The 21,171-nt window shown below is 44.5% G+C and overlaps 1 protein-coding gene across 1 annotated transcript in view; it reads right to left on the bottom strand.

Annotated features, from left to right (window-relative positions):
- trpm4a (transient receptor potential cation channel, subfamily M, member 4a) overlaps positions 1 to 21,171 on the bottom strand; it is a 48,854-nt gene that overhangs the window by 14,211 nt on the left and 13,472 nt on the right. The window contains exons 5-16 of the mRNA XM_084036212.1: positions 19,868 to 20,037; positions 14,315 to 14,492; positions 12,414 to 12,478; positions 8,509 to 8,748; positions 8,230 to 8,332; positions 7,040 to 7,158; positions 6,544 to 6,846; positions 4,266 to 4,367; positions 3,957 to 4,085; positions 3,312 to 3,441; positions 1,636 to 1,781; positions 1,388 to 1,500 (exon numbers count right to left, since the gene is read on the bottom strand). Coding sequence (XP_083892338.1) covers positions 1,388 to 1,500; positions 1,636 to 1,781; positions 3,312 to 3,441; positions 3,957 to 4,085; positions 4,266 to 4,367; positions 6,544 to 6,846; positions 7,040 to 7,158; positions 8,230 to 8,332; positions 8,509 to 8,748; positions 12,414 to 12,478; positions 14,315 to 14,492; positions 19,868 to 20,037 — 1,798 coding nt within the window. The remainder of the gene's footprint in view (positions 1 to 1,387; positions 1,501 to 1,635; positions 1,782 to 3,311; positions 3,442 to 3,956; positions 4,086 to 4,265; positions 4,368 to 6,543; positions 6,847 to 7,039; positions 7,159 to 8,229; positions 8,333 to 8,508; positions 8,749 to 12,413; positions 12,479 to 14,314; positions 14,493 to 19,867; positions 20,038 to 21,171) is intronic.

The following is a 21,171-nucleotide window of genomic DNA, read 5'->3' as shown; positions in this document are numbered from 1 at the left end:
AAGAGTGACAGGGAGACAGGTTGGTGGAGGGGGAAGAGTGACAGGGAGACAGGTTGGTGGAGGGAGAAGAGTGACAGGGAGACAGGTTGGTGGAGGGAGAAGAGTGACAGGGAGACAGGCTGGTGGAGGGAGAAGAGTGACAGGGAGACAGGATGGTGGAGGGAGAAGAGTGACAGGGAGACAGGTTGGTGGAGGGAGAAGAGTGACAGGGAGACAGGTTGGTGGAGGGAGAAGAGTGGCAGGGAGACAGGTTGGTGGAGGGAGAAGATTGGCAGGGAGACAGGTTGGTGGAGGGAGAAGAGGGGGGAGACAGGCTGGTGGAGGGAGAAGAGTGACAGGGAGACAGGTTGGTGGAGGGAGAAGAGTGACAGGGAGACAGGTTGGTGGAGGGAGAAGAGGGGGGAGACAGGCTGGTGGAGGGAGAAGAGTGACAGGGAGACAGGTTGGTGGAGGGAGAAGAGTGACAGGGAGACAGGTTGGTGGAGGGAGAAGAGTGGGGGAGACAGGCTGGTGGAGGGAGAAGAGTGACAGGGAGACAGGTTGGTGGAGGGAGAAGAGTGACAGGGAGACAGGTTGGTGGAGGGAGAAGAGGGGGGAGACAGGCTGGTGGAGGGAGAAGAGTGACAGGGAGACAGGTTGGTGGAGGGAGAAGAGGGGGGAGACAGGCTGGTGGAGGGAGAAGAGTGACAGGGAGACAGGTTGGTGGAGGGAGAAGAGGGGGGAGACAGGCTGGTGGAGGGAGAAGAGTGACAGGGAGACAGGTTGGTGAAGGGAGAAGAGGGGGGAGACAGGCTGGTGGAGGGAGAAGAGTGACAGGGAGACAGGTTGGTGGAGGGAGAAGAGGGGGGAGACAGGCTGGTGGAGGGAGAAGAGTGACAGGGAGACAGGTTGGTGGAGGGAGAAGAGGGGGGAGACAGGCTGGTGGAGGGAGAAGAGTGACAGGGAGACAGGTTGGTGGAGGGAGAAGAGTGACAGGGAGACAGGTTGGTGGAGGGAGAAGAGTGGGGGAGACAGGTTGGTGGAGGGAGAAGAGTGACAGGGAGACAGGTTGGTGGAGGGAGAAGAGGGGGGAGACAGGTTGGTGGAGGGAGAAGAGTGACAGGGAGACAGGTTGGTGGAGGGAGAAGAGTGACAGGGAGACAGGCTGGTGGAGGGAGAAGAGGGGGGAGACAGGTTGGTGGAGGGAGAAGAGTGACAGGGAGACAGGTTGGTGGAGGGAGAAGAGTGACAGGGAGACAGGTTGGTGGAGGGAGAAGAGTGGGGGAGACAGGCTGGTGGAGGGAGAAGAGTGACAGGGAGACAGGTTGGTGGAGGGAGAAGAATGGCAGAGAGACAGGACACAGGACACTGATCACACAGCATAGCACCGCGTTAGAACAGCACTGACCTGAAACTGATGAGGTGTGTGTAGAGGAGAGGGGGCAGGAAGAAGGTGAGAACCAGTTTCCAGACCTCAGTACTCCTTTCCATGTCACCCCACCAGATCTGAGACAGCAGGGCCTACAGCAGGGAGCAGCACTCATGACATTTATCTCCACAGTTGGTATTGATATATCAGCTGTCATTTTATAAAGTCTGGTCCGACTCCGGTATCATAATTCATTCCTACTGACGGCAGGAGAACAGCATCTCTACCTGAACACCATCATGGCTGAAGAAAAGGCGGGCGTCAGCCGCTGTGGCCATCTGTAGGCATGTAGCTCCGCCCCACACTGGAGACTTCCTTATAAGGAGAGTGAAGGAGCGACTCTCGCTGTTCTGGTAACACTCGCCGAAGACATCTGAACACAGAAGCAAAACACAGCACACAGAATTGTATCGGTCTTTGCCTCTTCATAATGGCTATAGTTAAAGCTAAAGCTTTTCTGTGGTGTTAGATAAGAAGGTTTCACATTCTTTTTGGAAGTCTTTATTCCAGACAACAGACATGTTGGGGAATGAGGAAGACATGCATGAAGGTCTTAGCAGACTCTCATACCATGGATGAGATGAGATACGATCGGCTTCAACTTTTAGATCAAAATAATCAATAGCCTTGAGCTGCTACAGAATGCCCAGTGGGAGGGGAAGGTTGCTGAGGATGCAGTGTTTACAGTGCAATGGAAAAGTATTTGCCTCCTTTCTGGTTTCTTCATTTTTTGCATATTTGTCTTCACATAGTTTCGTGGCGCAGCACAGGGTGGCGGAGCCGGCGCAATGCAAGTTTCGACCAGCGCAGCCTTGCGCACGGTCAGTTTGGCAGTTTGGTGGATCGCCTGCGCCAAGATGGGTGTGGCGGCGCAGCAGGGGGAGGCGTCACAGATTCAGCTTGGTGCAGCGGAAGTTTCGTGGCAAAAAGCCTCGCCGAGACTGCGCCGAAAGCCCGCCAGCTCCAACCTGGTCTACTCTTGGCGTAAGGCGAATTACAGCTGGCGGAGTGGCAGTTTGGCTGACTGGCGCGCAGTGCGTACACGTCACCAAGACCTCACAGGCAGGTTTCCACAGTTCCAGGCACATTTAAATGCAATAAATAATCACAACAAGCACTATTTAATGCAACTAATTGAATCAACACGTGAATTTATATCTATATAGATTGTCCCGTCACATCTGACGTCAGATCAAAGGCGGATGGCACGCGTAACGGAAACCCAGCCTGACTGAATTAACACAGCTGAAACTTGGACCTCTCGGACCAAAACATCTCCCTCTCTCTCTCCTGTTTTTCATATCTATCCACTGCTGATAAAATGCGTCTATGCCTGAAAAAATATTAAAAAAAAATACAGCAGCTTGTGCCTGGTCTCGCGCCTCAGTGAACTGTTGTCCATGTCCGTGGAAACGCGAAACTTTGCCGCGAGCTGGAACCGGAAACTGGAAACTTGCAAAGTCCAGGCGGACACACCCCGTCGGCGTGGCGCAGGTGCGCTGTACCCCGACTGCACCTGGTCTACGAAACTAAGGCCCAAACTGTCAGTTGTTAAGATTTGAGATGCGTTGCTTCTAGCGGCCTCTCTGGCTGTAGATGGAACTGCAGGCGAGCCTCTGGGACTCATCTCCCTCACCAACAGTGTGGACTGTCTCTCATCTGCATGATGCCTTCAAATGCTCCACACTGAAAGGAGGTCCGTGGTTTCCCCTCGTTGGCGTCACTTTGCTTCTTGATGACTTTCCTTCTTCACTTCCATTAGTTTGTTGTTTCTTTTTCTTGGACTGGAAGTTGAATGGTCCCTTCTCCAAGTTGTATACAATCACTCTGCATATCTCTAAATACAAATGAGTCCGTTGTGTTACATTGTCTTGAGTCCAGATCAGGTTGTGGTCAGACTAACCTTGAGCCAGGTCCTCAAACTTCTGTGCCAGTTCCTTCATGGCCAGCTTGTTCTCAGTCTCGCCCTCCAGCTTGGAAAGCTCCCTCAGCAGCTTACAGCCCCCCAGAGCGCTCAGCACCGACTCCCCGGCCTGAAAACACGGAAACACAGGCTGCCAGGTCAACCAACAACGTCCCATGGCAGATTGTGGAATTGCAATCGAGGGATTCGTGAGTTTTCCATTTCTTTTCATTTCAACTGGAAGGCCCGTTAATGCCTTCATCGCATCACACACAAAAAAAAAGTTAGGTTTCGGCAACAAAACCGGTGTATGTCCTGTGTTTTTTGACCCATCCACCACCAGACAAAAACCCTATGAGACATAATAGATCACGAGGATGACCATCATATATGTCATTCATAATGTTCTAAGCCCTTTTAGACTTTCACAATTCATGACTCGTGACTAGAACCACTTGACAGACATTCAAATGCATCTTCGTTCTCAGCTTTCATACGAAGTCCATCACTTCTGTGTGGCGTCGACTGTTGACCTGATATCTCCCTTTAAAGATTCTGTTGTCATTTGAACCAAGCCAATTCCTCAACACTTCAACTCTAAAATATAATCTCTACAGTGACGTTGTGGAATATTAAAAGTCTCACCATCTCCCAGAAGTAAACAGCCATTTCACTGCGGTTCTGGAGGACAGCCCAGATGAAGAGGGCCTCCCAGGGTGAGAGGCAGCGCTGGTCCCGGTACACACACTCCCCCAGCAGCATCTTATTGACTTGCTGAAGGCGAGACCAGACACAAAAGAGATAGTAGTGAGGGAGTCAGATCCAAACAAATGCTTTCTCTCTAACTGCTGACAAACCTCCATTCATACATCATCCATTTTAAACTGTGCCAGCAGCTTTTTCTGATGTTAGTAGCAGTTTCCTGGAAGATCCTGCAGTTCCCCAATAACTGACCTTGAGAGCCCTCCCCGGGCAGGTTCGGTGGTCCAGGCCCAGAGGTCCATAGAAGAACGGCTGGCAGACATCACCCAACAGGTCCCACAGCAGACGGGACACCTGCAACATCACCAGACACTTCACTACTACTGCAGACAGAGTAGGCAGCCTTGAGATCCTGAGAAATAAAGTATCAACCAAAGACTATTACTAAGAAGTGGACGTAGTTATGACGACACCCGTTGGTTTGTGGACTATGGTTTTGAAGCCACGATTTGGCATTTTGTCCCTCGCCATCTTGGATTTTTGCAACCAGTGAAGGAAGTGACCATATTTGGACTGTGGAGAAGCGACGGGTGGATCTGATCAACCCAATTAATTAGCAGAGCGGCACCCAGAGCAGCAACCTTACTGGATCTGGATCCATCTGGAATCTGTTAACAACAGCTTCATAATTCAGATTACATTACAGCTAAGTGTTAAAGTCATCTTAGTAGCTAACTGCATTGGTAGCGTGGTAGCGACCTGTCAATCAGCAGGCAGCCCTGCCCCCTAAAGCATCCTATGCTTTCTGGTCTGTTGGACTCTAAATGGACCGTAATGTACTAAATGAACATCATGATGGATGAAGAAGACTTGAAACTGGAGATAAACCATTAACTCATGTTTACCATGTTTACTAATACATCAAGAGAAAAGTAGGCTCATTAAAGGCATCTCCCCCATGAGACAGACACGCCTTCCCTTGTCCGACACTGGTGCGTCAACAGAAAGGTGCGGTGTGAACACGGCCTGAGGCCAACTGCTGAGTCAGGCTCCCTCTAGTCTAAAGTGTTTGACCAGGTACATTTCATTACTGCTGACTCACAATGGAGGATCAACAGGCAGAGAAAGAAGACCATTCAACTTCCAGTCCAAGAAAAAGAAACAACAAACTAATGGAAGTGAAGAAGGAAAGTCATCAAGAAGCAAAGTGTCAACCGCCGACGAGGGAAAACCACGGACCTCCTTTCAGTGGAGCATTTAAAGGCATCACGCAGATGAGAGACAGCCCACACTGTTGGTGAGGGAGATGAGGGCTGCGGTCGAATAGTCAAAAAATGAGGTCCTAACGGCTTTTCCTTGAAAAAAAACGTCACAGGGTTAAGGAAAGGCGATAGGAGAACTCAAAAGGATTTAGGAAAAGTTGACCGCGGTGCTCAGAGAATCCGACCGGACTTTCACTAAGCTACGTCATTATAATGCTGCTGATGATTGACACCGGCGATTGACACCGGCGATTGACACCGGCGATTGACGTGCGTCTCCGCTGGAGAAACTACAATACTGGACTACAAAAAGCGCATCGTCCACTTCTCCCCATGTTGGTTTTATAAACAGCTGTTTCACTGACCGGCTTCAGGTCCAGCAGCTCCTCCTTCCTGTTTGACCGTTTGCTGTATTTACATTTCATTTGTGGTTTTAGTTTCATTTTTGTCAAGTTAGTAACATGATTGAAATAAATAAAAATACCATTAAATTATTATCACTGTATTTATCAACACAATTCCAATTACTATATGTCTGCATGAAAGGCATTGTTAAATATGTAAATGCACATATCGTTTGTTTTCATGAACAGCCGAGGTGTGCGGCACTTTAAATGTTGTTCTCGCAAGGAATTGTGGGTCGGCGTAATCTCCTTTCCTTTCGTATAGGGAGGTCCGTTGCATCCTATGCTAAAGGAGATCTGAAAGGAAGCATTGGAGCTCCTTTCCTTTGCATTTACAGAATTCCAATGGTTCTCATCATGGCGGCCTCTTGTTTACTTCTTCAGTTAGGAACCTTCCTAAGCAAAAAAGACTATTCGACCGCAGTCCAGGTCCCAGAGGCTCGCCTGCAGTTCCATCTACCGCCAAAGAGGCCGCTAGGAGCAATGCATCTCAAATCTTACGGTGTACATCTTTAACTTTCACAGTCATCCTTTGGGAGACTGCTGTAAGCGTCCTGTGTGAAGGGTAAACATTGACATTTTGTCAGTCATTAGTTACATGACTTAGTTAGATTTAGGAAAAGAGCACGGTTGACATAAACTAAGTGGTGGCGTTGCTCAAACTTAAATACCTGTGAGTTAAGTGACACTGGAGTTTGAAGCTTGGGAGCTCTGACCGAGCCGTGTTATTTGACGCGTCCATCAGCAGGCTCCCCACCGTCACTATCATCATTACAAACCATTAACAGAATCATTAAACCTGCTATGAATGCATCAGGCTCTTTGATCCTCCCTGTTCCCAATCCTCCCCTTAATCTTCCTCACCTCAAACAGATTGAGCTCTATTGCCGAGGCGGGTCCAGTTAGTGCACTCTGAGGACACTTCAGGGGTACATTCAGGGTTCCGTCCAGGCAGCCCAGGGATCCAGCCAGGTTCTGCCTCTCACTCAGATGTTTCTGGAGCAGGGCGAAGGCGAGTGAGCTGTCCGACAGCGAGCCGTACAAGCTCTCCAAGCGGTGGTACGTCAAGTAGTCCAGAATGTTCAGACCGTTCTCGCAGAAGAGACGCACAAACTGGGGCTTGTCGTTGACCAGTGCGTCCGTCATGGAGTCTTCAAGGTCCTCATACTTCAAATACAACCAGCATTGTGTAAGTCAAGGATGCAGGAATACATACAATACATACTAAATTCAGCTTTTGATCCTGCAGCAACTTAAGGTTTTAGGCTTTTAAACATTCCCCTGGTGGCTTGTGATGTCCCAAACCTTGTTCATGCCACGTTTACGGATGCGTTTGTCATTTATTCAAATTTACAATGACCTTCCACTGTATGTCTCCATTGAAGAGCTCCGTTTTGGCAATGTCCACTCGGTTCCAGGCCACAGCGAGTTTCAGCTCCTCTATGTACTCACTGGCTTCACTGGACACATGTTTACTAGCTACACACACGCACACACACACACGCACACACACACACACGCACACACACGCACACACACACACACACACACACACACACACACACACACACACACACACACACACAGAGGAAACAACAATTACAACATTTCACATGTGCTGTACAACAATGGAATCTGGATAATTGCCACAAACACGCAATTAAAAGAAATCATGTAAATGAGCAACGCATTTTAATGAACCGTAGATAAAAATGCCAACAAGCCAAATCTGTCTCATACAAAACCACACTCTCAGTTATGTTTCCAGAGAAGGGTATATTCCCCCCGAAACAAACTGTTGCAGTTTTAAATGGTAAACAGACAAAAATTTGACTAAAATACATAGTTAGGTTGAGACAACTAAACCACATAGCTAGGTTGAGACAACTAGACTACATAGCTAGGTTGAGACAACTAGACTACATAGCTAGGTTGAGACAACTAGACTACATAGCTAGGTTGAGACAACTAGACTACATAGCTAGGTTGAGACAACTAAACTACATAGCTAGGTTGAGACAACTAGACTACATAGTTAGGTTGAGACAACTAAACGACATAGTTAGGTTCAGACAACTAGACTACATAGTCAGGATTATACAACAAGACTTGTTTAGACATCTAGACTATACATACGGTAGTTGTTTAGAGAACTAAACTACATATGACTTGAAATTGAAACAAGACAAAAACACAACTAATCTATTGGGACACTAACATGAGTTTCCTGGTCAAAGTGATATTGGGGATACGTTAAGAGCAAACGTAATCTGGGACAAAAGAGGTTTCCCTTAAAACGTAATTCACAATGAAGTGTGGGAATGTGATTTTTAGGAGAACAGAACTCTAAAGATGATTCTACTATGTTCTCTTTGTGTTCTTACTGATACTCCATCACTGCTAAAGTCTCCAAGTCTGCCAGTTGCTGTTTCAAGTTAAAAGCAATTACTACATTATGAATAATTTCCAAACATGAAGTGTAACAGTCAAATAGACATGGAATCTCTTATAATCTTTATAAACAAATTACTAAGTATAGAATAAACATACCTTTAACAAGGGCTCTGAGGAGAACGGTATCAAAATCATCAGAACCCTCCTGATCCCCGTGGAAAACAGTGATGAACGCTCTGTTCTGGTAAATATTCAGAGCCTAGACACAAGGAGGTTGTGAAAGGAAATCAACAAATCAATTAGGTTTCATATATCACAAACATTTACTCATCCACACAGATTCTGGGCAGAACAACTCAAAAAGTACTTATGGCAGAATCAGATCTTCATTTCTATCATAAATACTATTAGAATTATTAAAGCTGTTGGACTCACACTATCCACCAGTTTCTCCATCTCAGCTTCAGCTGGGAAGTGTCTCTGAACCTTGTCCCGGACCCTTTCCCGGAACTCTGCGCTGAGACCCTCAGCAACATCCCCCTCTGCTGGAGGAGAGGTGGGACTGAGGGGAATAGAGGAGAGATGTTCCAGCAGCTCACTGATGAGGTCTGCAGCAGGACCAGAACCAGCCAGAACCAGCCAGGGAGTAGCTTTCCTCAGAGAGGCATCTAATCTCTGAGCCAGAAAATATATTTACACAAAGACATTTTCATTTACATTCTCTGTCTCAGTGATATATATATATACTGTACATGTACTGTACACACTATAGTGTCAAAAGTATTCACATTCAAATTTTCTCGCTCCTAAATATTCAACAGTCAACTGTCAGTGGGATTATAACAGTGGAAGTGATTGGGAACGACAGCAACTCAGCCAAGAAGTGGTAGACCACGTAAAATGACGGAGTGGGGTCAGCGGATGCTGAGGCACATAGTGCACAGAGGTCACCAACTTTCTGCAGAGTCAATCACTACAGACCTCCAAACTTCATGTGGCCTTCAGATTAGTTCATGAACAGTGTAGAGAGCTTCATGGAATGGTTTCCATGGCGATCAGCTGCATCCAAGCCATACATCAGCAAGTGCAATGCAAAGCGTCAGATGCAGTGGTGTAAAGCACTCGCCACTGGACTCTAGAGCAGAGTCTGGGTTTGGCGGTTGCCAGGACAACGGTACTTGTCTGACTGCATTGTGCCACGTGTAAAGTTTGGTGGAGGGGATTATGGTGTGGGTTGTTTTTCAGGAGCTGGGCTTGGCCCCTTAGTTCCAGTGAAAGGAACTCTGAATGCTTCAGCATACCAAGAGATGTTGGACAATTCCATGCTCCCAACTTTGTGGACCAGTTTGGGGATGACCCCTTCCTGTTCCAACATGACCATAAAGACATGGAGGAGAGAGTTTAGTGTGGATGAACTTGACTGGCCTGCACAGAGTCCTGACCTCAACCCGATAGAACACCTTTGGGATAAATTAGAGTGGAGACTGAGAGCCAGGCCTTCCCTCCAACATCAGTGTGTGACCTCACAAATACACTTCTGGAAGAATGGTCAAAAAGTCCCATAAACACACTCCTAAACCTTGTGGAAAGCCTTCCAGAAGAGTTGAAGCTGTTATAGCTGCAAGGAGTGGACCGACGTCATATTAAACCCTATGGATTAAGAATGGGACGTCACTTAAGTTCATATGCCAGTCAAGGCAGGTGAGGGAATACTTTTGGCAATATAGTGTATATATATATATATACACTCAACAAAAATATAAACGCAACACTTTTGTTTTTGCTCCCATTTTTCATGAGATGGACTTAAAGATCTAAAATTCATTCCAGATACACAATATTACCATTTCTCTCAAACATTGTTCACAAATCTGTCTAAATGTGTGATAGTGAGCACTTCTGCTTTGCTGAGATAATCCATCCCACCTCACAGGTGTGCCACATCAAGATGCTGATCTGACATCATGATTAGTGCACAGGTGTGCCTTAGACTGTCCACAATAAAAGGCCACCCTGAAATGTGCATTTTTTTGCTTTATTGGGGGTCTGGGGACTCAGAACCAGTCAGTATCTGGTGTGACCACCATTTGCCTCATGCAGTGCAACACATCTTCTTCGCATAGAGTTTATCAGATTGTCAATTGTGGCCTGTGGAATGTTGGTCCACTCCTCTTCAATGGCTGTGCGAAGTTGCTGGATATTAGTGGGAACTGGTACACGCTGTCGTATACGCCGGTCAAGCACATCCCAAACATGCTCAATGGGTGACATGTCCGGTGAGTATGCTGGCCATGCAAGAACTGGGACATTTTCAGCTTCCAAGAATTGTGTACAGATCCTTGCAACATGGGGCCGTGCATTATCTTGCTGAAACATGAGGTGATGTTCATGGATGTATGGCACAACAATGGGCCTCAGGATCTCATCACGGTATCTCTGTGCATTCAAAATGCCATCAATAAAATGCACATGTGTTCTTTGTCCATAACAGATGCCTGCCCATACCATAACCCCACCACCACCATGGGCCACTCGATCCACAACATTGACATCAGCAAAGCGCTCACCCACACGACGCCACACACGCTGTCTGCCATCCGCCCTGAACAATGTAAACCCAGATTCATCCGTGAAGAGAACACCTCTCCAACGTGCCAGACGCCATCGAATGTGAGCATTTGCCCACTCAAGTCTGTTACGGCGACGATCTGGAGTCAGGTCAAGACCCCGATGAGGACGACGAGCATGCAGTTGAGCTTCCCTGAGACGGTTTCTGACAGTGTGTGCAGAAATTGTTTGGTTATGCAAACCAATTGTTTCAGCAGCTGTCTGAGTGGCTGGTCTCAGACGATCTTGGAGGTGAACCTGCTGGATGTAGAGGTCCTGGGCTGGTGTGGTTACACGTGGTCTGCGGTTGTGAGGCCGGTTGGATGTACTGCCATATTCTCTGAAACGCCTTTGGAGACGGCTTATGGTGGAGAAATGAACATTCAATGCACGAGCAACAGATCTGGTTGACATTCCTGCTGTCAGCATGCCAATTGCACGCTCCCTCAATGCTTGTGGCATCTGTGGCATTTTGCTGTGAGACAAAACTGCACATTTCAGAGTGGCCTTTTATTGTGGGCAGTCTAAGGCACACCTGTGCACTAATCATGATGTCAGATCAGCATCTTGATGTGGCACACCTGTGAGGTGGGATGGATTATCTCAGCAAAGCAGAAGTGCTCACTATCACACATTTAGACAGATTTGTGAACAATGTTTGAGAGAAATGGTAATATTGTGTATCTGGAATGAATTTTAGATCTTTAAGTCCATCTCATGAAAAATGGGAGCAAAAACAAAAGTGTTGCGTTTATATTTTTGTTGAGTGTATATACTGTAGATAAAATACAAATATTATATGCCATGAAATGGCACTGTCCTAGAATTACATGGCAGTTGTTGAAGAGTTAAGGCATCACAATCACATACAGACAAGTATGAAAACATTAGTGTTGCTGGGGGTAAAACGGTTCTGGGATTGAGTTCAGAATTCTGGACTTTTGTCATCAATAAGATTAAATAACTAATATGTTAAATATCTAACAAAAAAGCATTTTTGATTTATTAATACATGTTGTATTTGGAAGTTTTTTCACAATGCATATTTTTTTTAGATCACACGACTGGTCATATTGTTTACCTATTTTGCAATAAATACCAAAAAAATCAATCTCTTTGCATTTAAAAAAAAAATCACCATCCAATACTTTTTTCTTCCTGTACATGAGTACAAATAAATTTCAACCAATCATATCATGACATCGACATCAATCCATCAGAAACTTTTAGGGGCACAGAGCTAGATAAGGTCATGAGTTAATTTTCTCAACAAACAAATAAAATCCAATGTTATGTCCCGCCTCCTATCCTGTTCCACTGGATTACGTCACCATACGGAACATAGATACTCTGGAAGTTACATACAGGTTTAATAAGGGGCTAATTTCCAGAGCCTATCTATGATTGAGGTATCGCCTCCACATGGCTCTCAACATGTAGACAACTCAGCTAGCTAACAGTGTTAACAGTGCTAACATATCAATAATCGCAATACAACATTGAAAGCTGTTAAGCTAAGAGGGAAGAGGGTGTGGGCAACAACGGGTAAGCCCTGTCAAAATGAGCGATGGTGGTGTCATCAAACCACCACATAAGGCCTGCATCGCTTCTTGTTGGTTGCCATAATCAATTTCCAGCATGTTGTAGCCTGTTAGCAGCTGGTACAGCTGGAAGGCTTAGTGGTCGAAACATCCCCAAACTTGCTTCAGTGTGTGAGTGAGTAGTTCCCTTACCTCCAGCATGTTGGCGTCTCCTGAGATAAGCATGCACAGCACCGGGATTTCAATGCTGCCGCTGCCTGTTATTGGCCCGAGATCAACCAGGGACACAGAAACATTGGATCAGGCAAAGAAAACCAATCAGAAATGCTCTCTCATATATGGTAGATGGACCAGCATTGCTTTGCATTCGCACAGTCACACACAAACTGTCATCCTGATGCTATGCTGACGGACGAGGCTGCCAAAGATGGTGCCAACCGACCATCAGGATCTCATCTAACACATTCATGCAGAGTCTCACCCCGATGGAACGCCCTTCAGAGGCAATTTGGGGTTGAGTACCTTGCCCGAGTACACTTCAACATGTGACGCTCCAATCTTCCGATCGGAGGAGTAGCTCTGCCTCGGAGCCACGGAACCATAAGGGTTCTCAACCTCTCTGAAACGGACCACTACATTCAAGGCTTCAAGGTTTTGGAGCAACCTGCATGAGGCGATAATTCTTGCAGAAACAGCCATCAATTCTTAAAACCCATTTTTACACACTGGCTTTAATTTGTCTTGTGATTTCATTCATTTATTCATTCATATTTACTTTAGCTCTCATCGCATTTCCTTTTTAATTCTATTTATTGTAGCAATTTACTGTTATTGTTTCATCTATATAAGAATTTTATTAGCGTTTTACCTTAGTTAGTTCTTGCTATTGTTTAGCCTCACTGCTTTCTGTTGTTGCTTTGTCCGTCAAATAACACTTTATTCTAATTATGATTATTATTACTTGATAGATACTTCTGTTTTGGCCATTATTTATTCAGTATATCTATCTTACAATGATTTCCTGGTGAAGGGCATTTAAAATATAGTTTGACATACAGGGGAACCTGTTCTACAACTATTAACTTCACCAGTAGGGGGCAGTCAGCCCACACACACTGCAGACTTCCATCGTCCTCAAGGTAAAAATAACATGCTGAATTTTAGTGTCAGATTTGGGGATTTTGAGGATTTTTGATAAATAGAACATAATGTTTGACACATTATATATATATATATATATATATATATATATATATATATATATATATATATATATATATATGTATTATGTGTACATTAGGACTGCAAATGCATCCACTGCTGACTTCTTGGTTACAGTCTTGTGCTGTGCATGTTAGTGTCTAAATCAATGTGTTGGTTGTGCATGTTTATGCTTTATGCTGCTGTATATGTTTATCTTGCGGGTTTATGCTTTATGCTGCTGTATATGTTTGTGCTGCTTGTTTGTGCTCTATGCCGCTATATATGTGCTTTTATGTTGGTGTGTTTGTCCTGTTTTAGTCTGCTGCATTAATGTCATAATGTCCACAGGGTATAATGTCTTATGTATGCTGAGTGTTTATTGTATTATCTATTGCCTCTGTCACTGTTGTTTTTTAATAATTGCTTATACATGCATTTTATCTCTGTAATTTTAGTTTGCCTTTTGAATATCTGGCCGGGCACTACAGATGAAAACTAGCCTCTTTGGCTAACTCTGGCTCACTTACAGCTTGGCTGTTGATTAGTGTGCAATGTCCCTGAAATAAACCAATAAATAAATAAATAAATAAATAAATATCCATCCATCCATCCATCCATTGTCTACCGCTTATCCTGTATTCAGGGTCGCAGGTAAATAAAAAAATAAAAAAATAAAAAAATAAATAAAAAAAATATCTTTAAGTGCCAAGGGCATTTTAAAATATGTCCATGCAAGCCAAATATTTTCAGACAAGCACCCACGAGTCCTCGTTCACCTGACGATGTGACCGTGGGAAAGACCTAAACCCTCAGGGACTTAACGGGAACACGCATCAAAGTCTGAGTCTGTGAGGGGGGACATTGGGATTGGGCCTATGTCCTTGTCTTACCCCAAATGCCAGTACGCTGATGGGAAATGTAGTCCTCCAGACTAGCACGAAAGTCTGCCTCTCCCCCGCGGCGGCCAACGCTCCCATCATCCACCAGGAGGAAAGCCTGGCAGTTGTTCTCCAGGCAGCAGGAGTCCCGAGATGTGTTCTGGACATAGTAACGAGCCGGGAAACTGCCCTTCAAACACACAACACAGAGGTGAAGGGAAGCTGGCCAACAGTGTCACACTGGTGTTTATCATATTCATATTCTACAATACTTGTGGTACTCTAACTACATTACATTTTTATTTCTTGACATATTCTGTTGGTAGCAGACTGGGTATAAGTGTGTCAACCCTGTCTCCTACTAAACAACGTTCCCATACAACTAAACTATTTCCAAAGGTGCCATTATCATGACATTTTCACCCGATGTTGGTAACAACCCAACTAACAAAAAAATAAGTTCAGAAATGAAGTTATGTGTAATAATGTGAAATCACACGGGGAAAAAGTAATGAACACGTGTTATATTTATTCAGCTTCAAGACACCTCCTGTATGGAGAAACTAGTCGTATGCACTGATCTGGTGTGATTTTGGTCCCATTCTTCCACACAAACAGTCTTCAAATCTTGAAGGTTCCGTGGGCCTCTTCTATGAATTTTGATCTTCAGTTCTTTCCATAGATTTTCTGTGGGATTTAAGTCAGGTGATTGGCTGGTCCATTCTAGAAGCTTTATTTTTGTTCTTTGAAACCCAATGAGAGTTTCCTTGGCTGTGTGTTTGGGATCCGTGTCTTGCTGAAATGTCCACCCTCGTTTCATCTTCATAGATATGGCAGCGGATGTTGGTCAAGAATGTCTGGGTGAATTTGCCCATTCATCCTTCCTTTTATTATGTGAAGTTTGCCAGTACCATTTGGTGAAAAGCAGCCTCACAACATGATGTTCCCACCTCCACACTTCACTGTTGGGATGGTGTTTTTAGGGTGATATGCAGTGCCATTTCTCCTCCAAACATGGTGTGTATTATGGCATCCAAACAGTTCACTTTTGCTCTCATCTGACCACATTATATTCTCTCAGTATTTCAATGGCTTTTCCAAATGTTGCGCAGCAAACTTTAAACGAGCTTCAACATGCTTTTTTTTTCCAGCAATGGAGTCTTACGTGGTGAGCGTGCATACAGGCCATGGTGATGGAGTGCATTACTTACTGTTTTCTTTGAGACAACAGTACCTGCTAATTCCAGGTCTTTTTGAAGCTCTCCACAAGTGGTCTTTGACTCTTGGACAACTCTTCTGATTTTTCTTTTCACTCCTCTGTCAGAAATCTTGCGAGGAGCACCTGATCGAGGCAAATTCATGATAAAATGATTGTCTTTCCACTTCCATATTATGGCCACAACAGTCCTCACTGGAACACTCAGAAGCTTAGAAATGCGCCTGTAACCAATGCCATCATTATTTCTTGCAACAATTAGGTTGCAAAGGTCTTAAGACAGGTCTTTGCTTTTACTCATCATGAATTGTGTCTTGTGTGACACCTTGGCATGACACCTATTTGTAAGCCATCAGTTGGGACTGAACCAGCTGACATTAATTTGCACTGACACGAGGCTGGATTGCTTTTTAATTACTGATAGATTTCAATTGTTGCCTTGGCTTTCCATGCCTTTTTGCACCTCCCTTTCTTCATGTATTCAATACTTTTTCCCTATGTCATTTCACATTATTACACATAACTTAATTTCTGAATGTTTTTTTTGGTTTCTTTAAATGTATGGATTACCTGGGTTGTTACAAACATCTGGTGAAAATGTCATGTCAGTAGCACCTTTGGAAATATATGTACTGAGAAAAATGGTGACTTGTTCAATACTTATTTCACCTGCTGTATATTTTCCCAGGGACCTCATTGACTTTGCATGGGGTTGCGTCACGTTATGCCGAAATGAATTGTGGGTCCGCTCCACATTGCTTGCATCGCTCGCATGAAAAAAAAAATACGTTGAGAACAGTTCAACTTTTCAGGCGCCAACGGATCCGTTAGCCAATCAGATTGGGTCAGGCAAATACATGCAAATAAAGTACTCTGACCATGGCCAATAAAACCGCCTTATTGGTACGACCGGGGAAAGCACACGTAAAAAGCCGATGTAAACAAAACATTGAGGAAAGGTTAATTGCTTAATTGATTGCGGTTGGGAACAGGCCGATTCTTTACGATCGGTGTTAATATACAGGGAGTGAATTACTTAAACACGTAGCAGCGCTCTTCTAGCTGTAACGGGATCCATTTTGCACTATAATAATAAAGAAGCAACAAAAGCTATAGTTAGGTTCAGGCAACAAAATTACTTGGTTAGTTTGAGTAAAAATCATAAAAGTTTGGATTACAATGATTATGAAATTGAAACAAAACAAAATAAAAAGTGTTAGGCAACAAAACTATTTGGTTACATGGGACACAAACAGTAGAATCCTCCATGGAATTTGGTTTTATGAAACATCACCGCCCAGACCTCCTCAATTCAAACTCATTTGTGATATGTTGAGAGGAAATGAAATCCACAACAAAAAACATTTCCCTTTAAACTTAATTCACAATGCTGTTTCATTGTGTGGGAACATCCTTTTTTAGGAGAGGAGACTGAGATGAGTCTCCATTTATTCTCTTCTCCACTATCCTTTCTGATAAATCACTGCAGACGTCTCCTCCAAGTCTGTGATTTTCTGTTTAAAGTCCTTTAGTTTAGTACACAGTGGTGTAGTGGATAGCACTGTCGGGTTCGGGTTCCTTCTGTGTGGAGTTCTCTACATGTCAGCCCTGTGATAGACTGGTTACCTGTCTGTCTCTACATGTCGGCCCTGTGATAGACTGGTTACCTGTCTGTCTCTACATGTCAGCCCTGTGATAGACTGGTTACCTGTCTGTCTGTACGTATCAGCCCTGTGATAGACTGGTTACCTGTCTGTCTCTACATGTCTCCCTGTGATAGACTGGTTTCCTGTCTGTCTCTACATGTCTCCCTGTGATAGACTGGTTACCTGTCTGTCTCTACATGTCAGCCCTGTGATAGACTGGTTACCTGTCTGTCTCTACATGTCAGCCCTGTGATAGACTGGTTACCTGTCTGTCTCTACATGTCAGCCCTGTGATAGACTGGTTACCTGTCTGTCTCTACATGTCAGCCCTGTGATAGACTGGTTACCTGTCTGTCTCTACATGTCTCCCTGTGATAGACTGGTTACCTGTCTGTCTCTACATGTCTCCCTGTGATAGACTGGTAACCTGTCTGTCTCTACATGTCTCCCTGTGATAGACTGGTTACCTGTCTGTCTCTACATGTCTCCCTGTGATAGACTGGTTACCTGTCTGTCTCTACATGTCAGCCCTGTGATAGACTGGTTACCTGTCTGTCTCTACATGTCTCCCTGTGATAGACTGGTTACCTGTCTGTCTCTACATGTCAGCCCTGTGATAGACGGGTTACCTGTCTGTCTCTACATGTCAGCCCTGTGATAGACTGGTTACCTGTCTGTCTGTACGTATCAGCCCTGTGATAGACTGGTTACCTGTCTGTCTCTACATGTCAGCCCTGTGATAGACTGGTTACCTGTCTGTCTCTACATGTCTCCCTGTGATAGACTGGTTTCCTGTCTGTCTCTACATGTCTCCCTGTGATAGACTGGTTACCTGTCTGTCTCTACATGTCTCCCTGTGATAGACTGGTTACCTGTCTGTCTCTACATGTCAGCCCTGTGATGGACTGGTTACCTGTCTGTCTCTACATGTCTCCCTGTGATAGACTGGTTACCTGTCTGTCTCTACATGTCAGCCCTGTGATAGACTGGTTTCCTGTCCAGGGTGTACCCAGCCTTCACCCAATGATAGCTGGGATCGGCTCCAGCCCCCGCGACCCTGAATACAGGATAAGCGGTAGAAAATGGATTGAATTGAATTGAATTTTTACATTTTGAATCATTTTGATCTTTCCAAACATGAAGTTTAATAATCAAAGATGTATGGAATCTCTCTTATAAATTAGTGAGAAAGTTCAAATTTCTCACCCATTTTCTTAAACTTTTGAAAATAGATTGCTGGCTTTTGTCTCAAAAGATTTTGAGAAAGTATGTGATCCTCAAATTTGAGAATGAGTTATGCTGGTATACAACATACATAAACATACATCCTTGCCTCCCAAACATGACACTCACAGGATAATCTATTTGCCACAGAAATGAAATAAGTAGTATGAGTAAGTAAGTATGAGTAGAAGGGATATTTCAGATAGTAGGACGGTCAGAGCTTTAGTCCACCATGTTTGGTCCAGGTCCTGAAGCAGCAAAACAGCCCCAGACTATCACACTAACATCCCTATTCCCTGATTGATCTTACCTGTGCTCCCTTCCCTGATGTGATGTCTATCTAGTCTGTGTCTTCCCCTGTCTTGTTGCCAGAGTTTTTCGTCCTGTGGAGTACCTCCAGCACTGAGCCGCAGCCTTGCCATAGTTTCTTCGCCACATTAGTATATCTGTGTTCTTTTGTTCCTCTGAAGAAGAGTGATTTTGTTTTGATAAAGTTTTTTTGGTCAGAATGTTTTGGTTTAAGTACAGTTAATTCCAGAGCCTTGTGGTTTTTCCTCCCTGTGGAGCGATCTTTAGTTTGTACCGTTTGTTATTCACAATAATGTAGTTAAGTTTGTAGCCTTTTCCCTTGATTCTTCATGTGAGTGACTGTTGTTGTTTTCATAGAGCTTGTTTTTCTCAAGAGTAGTGTAAACCTAGAAGTTTTTCCCTCCTTCGGGAGTGATTTTCTGTTCCATTGTATTTTTGTTGTTTTTTTGTATTTCTTAGCCCTCGTCCTTTTGACAATAGAAGAGTTTATAGTCAAGTTGTTTTCTACGCTCATTCTGACGAAGGACTCAAGAATTTTCAGAATAAAAGCCTGTCTACCCGTTCCCATCTGCGTCTGAGTCCTCTCCTTTGTCCAAGCCTGACAATTTACTCCTAGGAAAAAGACGTGTGTGTGTGTGTGTGTGTGTGTGTGTGTGTGTGTGTGTGTGTGTGCTTGTGTGTTTTACTCTGGGTTACACAATAACAGGAAACAATTAATATGAATCCTCTAAAATATATAGACTTACCACAATTTGAGGCAAAAAGATTATGTAGAAATATTTCTTAGAAATAGAACTGGTGTAAAACGGGAATAGCACTGTTTGAAGTCATGTGTCATTTGTGTCATGTGTCAAAAGAAAATGGTGATTGCTGTTTGTTGTTATGGTGACAACACTCAGTGGAGCTGTAATGTCACAGCTCAGCAGGAAGAGAGAGGATGTAGCTCTAGAGACTGGCTATAGTGAGCTTGGTATAGTTAGTAAGGTGAGTTCAACAGCTATCTTAAGTCAGTTTGGAAGTGCCCAACTATAACAGTTGCTATGGCAATGATAAACACAAAAAAGAACGGCGCTCTGACCATCCTGCCACGTTCATTTGAATATGTCCGATTTTGTTTCTGTGTGACTGTATCAGGAGCAGCTCATGGTATGCAGGCTGCATGGAGAGTACCTGGCCGTTGACAAGCTGCTGCCTGTTGTGCACCAGGCCCCAGGGGGCCAGTCCCACAGCAATCACTTTCTTCTGGGAGAGAGCTGGAGCAGCCGCCCCGTGGTCTCTCACCGCCTCGCCAACACAGCGGGCAACGCCTTCCCTCAGACCCCCCGTCAAGATCCAGGCCCCTGAGGAACAGTGGAGGGAAAGGTAACAAGGCGGGACACACAAGTATTTGCCCCCTTCCTGATTTATTCATTTTTTTTGCACATTTTTCAAACTTAAATGTTTCAGATCATCAAACTAATTTTAATATAATACAAAGACAACATATGTGAACACAAAATAGAGATTGTATATGATTATTTCATTTATTAAAGGTAATGAATCATTCCAAACCTACATCAGCTGTCTGAAAAGTAATTGCCCCCCTAAACCTAACAGCTGGTTGCACCACCCTCCGCAACACAACTGCAATCAAACGTTTGTAATAACAGACATGAATCTTTTCCATCACTGTGGAGGAATGTTGGCTCGTTCCTCTTGACAGATTTTTTTAATTCAGCCACATTTAACAGTACTTCCCTTTAAGGTCACGCCACAGCATCTCAGTGGGATTTAAGTCAAGACTTTGACTAGGCCATTCCAAAACCTTCATTTTGTTTTTTTGTTTTTTAGCTATTCAGAGGTGGACTTGATTGAAAGCTTGTGTGCGTTCAATCATTATCCTGCTGCAGAACCCAACTGGACTCACTCTTCAGGTCACAAACTGATGGGTGGACATGTTCCTTCAGTTCTCTGTAGAGAACAGAATTCATGGTTCCATCAATAATCACAAGTTGTCCAGGTCCTGAAGCAGCCCTAGACCATCACACTAAAACCACCATGTTTGGTCCAGGTCCTGAAGCAGCCCCAGACCATCACACTAAAACCACCATGTTTGGTCCAGGTCCTGAAGCAGCCCCAGACCATCACACTAAAACCACCATTTGGTCCAGGTCCTGAGGCAGCAAAGCAGCCCCAGACCATCACACTAAAACCACCATGCAGACTGTTGGTAGGATGCTCTTATTGTGGAAGGGTGTTAGATTTCCACCAGATGTAACAGGACCCATGTCTTCCAAAAAGTCCCACCTCTGTCTCATCAGTCCATGGAATCTGATCCCAAAGGTCTTGGGGATCATCAAGATGTTTTTTGGTAAATATGAGAAGAGCCTTTGTGTTCTTTATGGACAGCAGTGGTTTTGGTCTCCCAGCTCTCCCATGGGTGCCATGGGAGAGCTGGGCCCAGTGTCCTTCTTGTTGTAGAATCATGAACACTG

This window comes from Eutrigla gurnardus (genome assembly GCF_963514095.1).
Source record: "Eutrigla gurnardus genome assembly, chromosome: 20".
Taxonomy (NCBI): Eukaryota; Metazoa; Chordata; class Actinopteri; order Perciformes; family Triglidae; genus Eutrigla; species Eutrigla gurnardus.
This window is presented reverse-complemented; position numbering and strand designations above follow the sequence as displayed.